General features: G+C 38.1%; 1 protein-coding gene across 1 annotated transcript in view; it reads left to right on the top strand.

Annotated features, from left to right (window-relative positions):
* The window catches only part of LOC100533406 (inositol trisphosphate receptor), a gene marked incomplete in the record, with an annotated part of 124,925 nt that overhangs the window by 77,940 nt on the left and 37,450 nt on the right, over positions 1-9,535 (top strand). The window contains 6 exon segments of the mRNA NM_001204689.1: positions 551-671; positions 1,277-1,452; positions 7,193-7,341; positions 8,006-8,069; positions 8,072-8,080; positions 8,082-8,117. Of these exon segments, the coding sequence (NP_001191618.1) occupies positions 551-671; positions 1,277-1,452; positions 7,193-7,341; positions 8,006-8,069; positions 8,072-8,080; positions 8,082-8,117 (555 nt within the window).

Raw genomic sequence — 9,535 nt, forward strand, 5'->3', positions numbered from 1 at the left:
CATTTACGCGCCCACACACACACCCGCACACACAGACACACACACACACACACACACACACACACAACACACACACACACACACACACACACACACTCACACTCGCACACACAGAGCAATGCAGTCTTCCTCACTCACTGGGAAAAAATGCAGTCATCACAATTGCAACTCTTGTGCACCTGTCTTTTGCTGTATGACATTGCTTTTCACATTAATTTTCTTTTCACTTTAGACAGTCGAACTAAAACTTAATTTGTCATTATTCTCCACTTTTTGTACACTTTCAACCTGACATTTTAAAAAATCATTCATGTATTTTTTTTATGGGTTTCATAATTTCTCAAGTATTGATACCATCCCAGGTATTGTAATCAGTGTTGATTGCTCCCACAAGTGTCTCCCTTGTCTACCCCAAGAAAGACACCGGCGGTAGGAGGGCATTACTTGTAGGTCCTTCTTCTTTACTCTCTCTGTATTGTTCTGTCTGTCCGTCTGACTTTTCATAGAACTAAATTATCTTCTCTAACCTGTGCCATGTTGTTGCCCACAGACAAACCAGCCTGTGTTTGTGCGTCTTCTACAAGGAGCATTCCGCCTGATCCGCTGCGAGTGGCTGGATGGCTCACAGAGGTTCCACGTGGAGGCTTGCATCCGCACTCTATCCGACACAGGTTAGTGTCTTGGGGATATTTATGACTTAAGTATCTTGTGCCCCCCCCCCCACTCCCCACCCCCCAGCCCATTTTAGTCAGTCTTAAGGATATTTATGCTCATACTTACATATCTTTTGTCCCCTCTTCCTCCCCATCCTTTACTTTCATTACTAGTTTTACTTTCTTTCATGAGTTTTCTCCACTTAGTACCTCTTTATTCCACCTTCTTTTTCCGTTCGTTTATAAAGAACTTGTGCCTTTTAACAGTTTGTAAAGTACTAGTCTTTCATGCAGGTTTGCATACCTTACAGCTGACTAATAGATTGAAAGAACAGTTTGCAGACTGCAGGGAAATGTATACCACACTATATACTTTGAAGCTCAAGCTCTTCCGCTTTCATTGTTCAATGCCATGGTCCAAACTATTTAGTTAAGAGTTTGACAAAACAGAACATTTTTAATAAAGGTATGACAAGGGGTTCTCAATAAATGAAGAACAAGATGACCCTTAACATTTGTTTTTCTCCTGGATTGTGTTGTTTTTTTAAGTAGTGAACTGAAATGAAATTTGGAATAACGACTGAAATCCTTTATGTTTGAAAAAATATTTGTTTCGTTTTCAGCTAAGAGCCGAAGTATTGCCATCCCTGTGGATCTGGATAGTCAAGTGAATGCTCTGTTTGAGAGGTCAAACATTGTGCAGAAGTCAACAGCACGCTGGCTCAATGTGAGGCAGAACAGAAGGGAGTCTCAAGCGCATGCTTCCAGAGATTACCGCAACATCATCGAGGGCTTGCAGGTCAGTTTTTTTTTCTTTTTATGAGGATCAGCTGTTAAGCTCTCCTTGCTCCTTTTTCCCCTCGCATGTGCAGTTGTACTCAACGATGGTTCTTACGTCAAAGACCATGGTATTCTAAAGTGATGACTCTCTCAGCTTGCATTATGAAGATGCATGTTTTTTAAAAACTATTTAGAAAAACTTGTATATCACTTCCAGGTTGTGCTTTGGTGTGGTTTGCTCTTTCTTTCCTATCATACATCTATCGTCCTTATCTCCCCTTCTTCTTTTTTATGTTTGTTACTCTCTTGTAACACCTCTAATCTTCGGTACTTATATGACCTCATTGTGTTTTAAGTGCCATAAAACTCTTACTAAAACTAAAACATCACTTCCAGGTAACCACTTCATTGCATGTTATCTTCATGTCCACCCCCATGAATATGCAGAAACTGCAGGGGGGGGGGGGGGGGGGGGTTGTTCTGAGTTTCCCTACAGCTAGAGGAGAATATTGTATTCACATTTGACTTATGATGTATATCATGTCATGGAAAAACCCACAGATGCTTGTCCTTTCTTTTGTAAAATGAGCTTTTCTTACTTTGCACCCAATTTTATTGATATTTATAATCTTTGCTTGTACTTGCTTTCACTTTCCTGCAGCTTCCCTGAACATATTGTGGATTTTCCCAACAGCATTGACCTTTATAACAAAACTACAATGAAAGAAACATTTCTATCAGGACATATTGGGTGGTTGGCGGGTGCTCTGGTGTGGTTTGTTTCTTCTTTCCTATCGAACATCTGTCGTCCTGATCTCTTCTCCTTCTTTTTTATGTTTGTTACTCTCTTGTAACGCCTCTAATCTTCAGCACTTTTATGACCTTATTATGTTGCAAGTACCGTAAAACTCTTACTAAAACTAAACTATCGGGATATATGTTTTCTGTTGTTGCTTTGTATGACTTGTGACTTTTACCCTGTTACATAGGTGTATTTAGAGGTTTCTCTACTAAGTCTTACTTCTTTACTTCCCTCTGTTCTTTCTGTTTATTTTGCTTTCTTCCTGTGTGTCCTTCACTTTCCTCAAACCAAAGACTGGGTCAAAAGCAGCATGTTGATAGTGGTATGCTCTAACTTTGTTATTTATTTCTTGAAAATTTTCAACATTCCAAAAGTTCTGATTTCAGCACTGTTCTTTCTGTCTAACCATTTGGGAAAGTACATGTATGTATATTGTAAGTAGAGTAAGTAATAAATTGTCTTTAAAGCCAACCGATGTTGGCCTGTCATCATGTACGATTGGTTTTTGCTTATACCTTAGCCTCAGTTCAGTTTTTGAATGTGGATAATACCCTCAGCCTTGGTCTCAGTGTGACCCTTCAAAATTTCTTTTTTGAAGAGATGTTTCTCTATATGTACAGAATCAAAAGCCTCACCTGGTTTTGCTATTCTTGTCACCTGTGATCAATATATTCTGTCTGTGCTCACCCTTACATCTGAGCTAAAACCAGTTTAGTGGGTGGTTGTTGGATACTCTAGTCCGGTTTGCTCCTTCTTTCCAATCAAAGATCTGTCATCCGTATCTTTCCTCCTTTTTTTGTGTTTGTTACTCTCTTGTAACACCTCTACTCTTTGGCTCTTATACGACCTTATTTTGTTGCAAGCCTTAAAACTTGCACTAAAACTAAACTAAAACCAGTTGACCAACCGTGCTTGACTCTGTGACCGTTTCTGCAGCCCCAGCAGCAGTGTGGTGTCTCCTGGAAGAACACAGTCGGATTTATCCTACGGGAACCAATGCTCTTTGAGGTGGAACACTCTTTTAGAGAGAGAGAGAGTGAAAGAAGGGGAAAATAAAGTTGAATTGTGGGCATGGCTGCTCTGGGAAAAGGAATATTTTGCTAAAAATCTAAAGTGCACTTTCCACACTCACACACATACACCCACACTAACACACATCACACACGAGCAGGGACTATTGTGTTGTACAGCCCTTCCACCACTGATAAGTACCCGTCCCTATGATGTCTTGATTCTTTGCTCATTGCTCAACTTGTATTATTTGTAAAGAAAACCTGTAGTGTCAAAGCATGTACTGTGAGAGTTATTTAGATAAATTATTGAAAAAGTGTCTTTTTATATTTGCTTACTTATTTGCTTTCCTTGTTTTAATTCAGTTGAAATGGAAATATGAACAAAAATGAAAGAGGAAACTAATTTTTGATTGTAGTTTTCCACGTATTTGTCATTTTCATTTGGGAAAGAGTCAGTCAATTGAGCAATGGGGTTTTCCTCAGAGTGCTTTCTTCTGGTATCAAAAAATGACTTTGAGCATCAAAGTGTATATGGATATTTGGTCAAATGGATTAAAAGAAAACATGGGTGAAGTTAGGGGCATTGGTGGTAAATGTACATTTCACAACAAGTTGGATTATTTACGACTTGGGCTTTTTCAACTGTGTCTGTCAGGGCCAACCTACAATTATATGGGGTACTACGTCCATTCAAAAAGATATACTTTATAAAATACCATTATTTCACGGGAATTGAATTCACATCTTTGCATGCTCGGTGAAAAGTCTCACCCTTACATCAAAAACACTAGTTAGTCAATACTGGTAAGTCACAGAGCAGCCATGCATAAATAGTAGTTGTACCTTTAGGTCCAGATGTGTTCACAGTGAAGTCTAATAAATTTACAGAAGAATAGGAGCCTGTGAGTGTAGTGGTTTATAGATCATAGACTTGTTGGTAGGTAGAGATACAGCTCATTATGTGATCTTTTCAATTTAATTATCAGAATATTTTTAGTTTGATTTTGGCCTTCCTCTGACAAGTACAAGAGCTCTCTAACTGTAGAATCATCACATTGTTCTGGCTGGTTTTCTTTGCTCCAGACAGCTTTTTGAAATAATAGATTTATTTCCAGTTTGGATTGATGGAGTACTTCCTCTGAAAACAAATGTTCTTTAAGTTATTCGCTAGATTTTTAAGATTTCATTTTTATTATGCTGTTACATTTTCGTTTTCTTATGTTAGTCAGCTAGCTTTGTATTCATATTATATTTCTTCTTTACAAGTCTTACTCAAGCATAACAGATAAAACTTGGCTAATATAACTGTAGCTAGTAGAATATTTTTAAAAGTGTTTTGGCGTATGATCACTTCTCATCATGGTGGAGGTTGGTACAGCCAATTTGATGTGAGGTACTGACATAATGCCCATATAAGTATTATTAATATCCATAAATAACTGTGCGTGTTTGTCTTGTATGTATGTATGGGTGCATGTGTGTCTGTATTGTGAATATATGTATCCATCTGTTGTGCAACTTAGACACACTTCATACACACACATGTATGCATACACATGCACACAAGCATAAGATAAGTAAGTGTGTGTGTGTTTTGTGTTTCACCTACCAAGACAGTAAACTCTGAGATAGTGAGTGGTTGGTCAGTGCTCTGGTGAGGTTTGCTCCTTTTTTCCTACCAAACGTCTATCGTCTTTATCTCTCGTTCTTCTCCTTTGTGTTTGTTACTCTCTTTTAACAACTTTAATCTTTGACACTTATGTGTCCATATTGTGTTGCAAGTGCCGTAAAACTCGTACTAAAAGTAAAACTAAAAATTCAGAGATGAATCGGCCAGGTGCAAAGCCTAAACTGTCAGAGAAGTAGTATATCAGTGAATCTCAGCGCTGGTTACCTCAATTGTACTTTAATCAACTGATTGGTATCTAGTGCCAGTATACTGAAATTTATGGAATCCGGCAAAAAACGTGTACCGTATGACCCCATATTATTTCTCTATGTGTCTTCATAAACTGTAATGGAGTATTAATAGTCAGTGTCGCCAATTTCCAACAAAATGTTAAAATAATTTTTAGTCATATAATTGTATTTTCTTTAAATGGTGATTGATTGGTGCTCTGGCATGGTGTGCCCCTTTCACATCTTTTCCAATTTTTCTTTTGTACTAGTAGTGTTCTGGCAAAATGTGGCTGTCGACTCACTGGATTGCCATAAATTGTGAATCCATAACTTCTGCTGCTGGCTGGTGCTGTTCATTTGGCCACCATTGTTTGCTGGTCTATGATGCAGCTGTCTCTCCTAGCTCTGTTGTGTGTGTGGTGGGGGTAGTGACGGGTGGGAGGTTCTTCAGAATTCCTTGCTGCATACTTTCTGTACTATGAATTTTGAACTTTAGGAATACTGCTCCCTTAAATTCATTATTCATGTAGCTGACTACTTCAGTGCTTTAAAAAAAATATTTACTTGTACTGACACATGTGAAAGTGGATATACTTTTCACAGTGTTAATTAAGGTATAGCATTGATTTTTGTTTTTGTCATAAATTATTCACTCTACTATCTTTGATGAACTATTACATGTAATTTTCTCTGATGACTCATCTGTTAGTGTGGTGAGTGTCTATAGAACCAAGCCAGTTTACTACTACATATTATAACTCTTATTTGATAACACTTATTTGTAGCTTATGCCACATATAGGGCTATAATTTAATACCTATGTCAACATTTTTTAAGTCATGGCGGAAGATTCTCTAGAGAAAAATATTTCATAACATTTTTAAAGAGTTGTTTTCCTTACATTTTTGATCAAATGTTTTGAGATCTCATGTCATGGCCAAAGTGTGTTTATTTATAAAACAGCAGTATTACTGAAACAAGCTGCTCTTTTGACTCTTTGAATTTTTGCCAGAATCCTGAAAGGACTGGAATTTTAAAAGCAGTTTTGTGAGCCAGTCAAAGACAAACATGATTAGGTGTACACCTTAAATATTTGATTGAAAACTATACATAGGTGTTGGGACAGAGTTCTGATGATATTCTTTACATGCTTTGCAATGATTATCAACTGGTGATGACCTCGTCAAAGTGATTAGGTACTTTCAAACGTGCGATTCTTGAAACATGGGAATGAAAGTATGGAGGGTTTTATTCTGTTTGTTGCTGTGATGAAGTAGAATGAAATTTACTTTTAGAGACTTCGGCTATCGTGTTTTCTTGTTTTTGAATGTGTTTTCAAATTTATTGTAATTGATGCACCCAGCCATGTATACTTGAACTGTTATGTCGTGTCTTACACGAGGGTTTGCCATTGAGCTATAGTGTTTTGTCACTGTTGTAACATTTATCGTGGGGGATAATCAGTGGACATTCTTGTGTAATTTATTAATTCATAATTTTTCATGGTTATCATAGTCATGATCTGATTTCTGGAAAAAATGTTTTGTCTTAACTGTGTGGATATTTTTTCTTTTTCTTCTTTTTTCTTTTTCTTTTCTTTCCATCTGTTGTTTCTGTCTGTCTCTCTTGCTTTACCCAGCACTTAATGACAATTATCGTGTCAATGTGCTTCTCTTTACTCAAACAAACAAGGATTTGCTATAAACAGTAACTTGATTTTAGGAACAGTTCAGCGATATAGCAATTGACACTTATCGTTTTAGGTATGAGTGTTGGTTGTATAATCTTCACACCAATGGTGTATGATTTTATTCTATTTGCATTGTTACCATCAGCCAACAGTTAACTTGTTGGAGATATGTCCTATTACTTTTCCTCTGTCGTTTTTCTGTCTGTCGGCCTTGCTTTCTCCTAGCACTGAATTATTAATTTTATTGTATGTTCTTCTTTTTACTCGAAAAACATCAGTAATAAGTTCTGTCTCCTTCTTGAGCTCCCATCTAGTTGTGTTTGTGCTGACATGTCTCGTTGTTTGTGTTCCGCAGGAGATTGTGGCCACCCTGAACAACCACCTGAAGCCCTTGGTGCTGGCCGAAATGTCTGTGCTAGTGGACGTTCTGCACCGGCCGGAACTGTTGTTCCCACCCTCCACCGAGGCCAGGGAGAAGTGTGAGAGTGGTGGATTCATAGCCAGGTGACTGCACTTTTCAAGATTCTCTATTTCTGAGATTGGACATTAATCTTGCTTATCCTCTTTAGCCCAAAGACACAAAACCAAGTACTCAATGTAATGATTCTCTCAAAGTACATGTATGTTTATGTCAATATTTCTTTGTATGTGTGTTTGTTTACTTTACAACCTAATACTAGGGCGAAAAATCTCGGAGGGCCCGTGTGCAAGTTGCGCACGTTAAAGATCCCTTGGTGGTCTAAAATCGATAAGAGTAGGCTTCGGCCGCCACCCGGGCAAAATTCAAAATTTCCTACCAACTGAAAATATTAGGTGTGTCCCGCGCTCATATGTGTGTGCTCATATGACCTATGCAGTTGCGAGCGCCGTAAAACACTTTACAAAAACAAAAACAAACAACCTAATACTCTTATCTGTCCCATATGAGTAGGGCCTACTCCTTTGTCATGTCCTCTCTCTTCCTCATAATGTGTGTGTGCGTGTATGTGAATGTGTGTGCACATGCATGTGAGTTTGTGTGTGTGTGTGTGTGTGCATGTGTGTGTGTGTGTTCGCATGCGCGCGCATGTGTGTGTGTGTGTGTGTGTTATTGTGTGTGTGTGTGTGTGTGTTTGGCAGTCATGTATGAGGTCATGTCACTGAATGTATGCGTACGTGTCCTCCACAGGCTGATCCGGCACACAGAGTGTCTGCTGGAAGAGAAGGAAGAGAAGCTCTGCATCAAAGTGCTCCAGACGCTGAAAGACATGATGTCGGCCAACGAGAGCAGGTCTGAAAAGGTGAGGGGCACCCACCGCTTAGACTGTGGGCTAGTCTAGTCACTCCTGAGTTAGCACAACTGTCCTTTTCTTTGTCCCATCTTTTCCCCCATGCTTCGCAATGCGGGAATCTGTTTTACTAACGTAACTGACTAGTAAATGATACCTGATATCTCTTTGGTTGTTTTGACGTATGGGTGAATAGGTGAAAAGTTACTGTGCACTGGGAAAAAATGAACGATTAATGTTTTTGTGATGTGGGCAAAACCGTTTTGTCAGCATTTGACTTTATTTTGATCTTCCCCTGGCAGATACTTGCACTCCCTGTCTGTATGTTGAGATAAATTTTTTTATCCTGCCTAGCCAGATAGTCTTACACAAACACAAAGCCCACTTGTAACCAAGCTGCGATGGTCACCTAATCCTTGTCAGTTGCATTTATGAGGCTGTAAAGGATAGTGAAGCAAAGCTTAAGGAACAAGTGTAATTTGCAACTTTGTTATGTTGCAAAAAGATTGAATGGGTCAAATCAAGAGGTGCTAACTTTTGTTTCATCTGTTTTTTCTATAATGAAGCTAAATCTTTTGTCTTTTCATAGCACAGGTGTTGATAACTTGTCGCCCCTAAGACAAACAACCAATTAACGTCTCTTTTTCTTTTTGGTCATGATAGCTTTGACTGAAGATGTACTGATAACTGCAGGTGATTGATGGGTGCTCTAATCAATTCTGATTTTTTCACTTATTTTCAGTATTTATATTATTATTCTAATCAGTTGGTGGTGAAGTTTACCATTTATAATACAGACTGTCCGTACATAGCAACTCAGCAACATAATGATAGCTTCTTTCCCTAGAGAAACTATGGTCTATGCTTTTACTTTAGGTTGTGATTGTGATCCATTGTTATGTGGTGTCAGACACACTGTTTAATTATCTTGTCCTACATTGTCTCTCTATTTTAAATTATCTCTAATTTTAAGATTACATATGTGTCATTAAGATGTATTTTTATGTAGTTTAGTGCCTAAAAATGATTTACATTTTCATTAAAGTAGAGAACACACTGTTCATCTGTTTCCCTGTTTTTGCTTAAATGAAAAGTGTCTAAAAATGTTTTCTTTCTTCCGAAGCAAATCAAAGTTTTGAACAATTCAGTGCACCTTAAAGTTTTGAATGATTCAGTGTACTTATAGTGAGAGTCTAAAATAAATAATGTGTTCTTGTCTATTACAGTGTGGTTTGTGTTGTGTGTGCGTGAGTGCGTTTATATATGTGCACATATGTATGTGCGTGTGTGTTTGTATGTGTGTATGTCGGTGTGACTAGTTGCACTTCCAAGGTTGAAGTGCATGACAAGGCTCTATCAGAACTCTTCAGCTCCTCTCATGCGTTATGACAATGCTGTTTCTCCTTTTGTGTTTGTGTGAGTCTGCCCGC

This window comes from Aplysia californica, unplaced genomic scaffold (genome assembly GCF_000002075.1).
Source record: "Aplysia californica isolate F4 #8 unplaced genomic scaffold, AplCal3.0 scaffold00028, whole genome shotgun sequence".
Classification (NCBI taxonomy): domain Eukaryota; kingdom Metazoa; phylum Mollusca; class Gastropoda; order Aplysiida; family Aplysiidae; genus Aplysia; species Aplysia californica.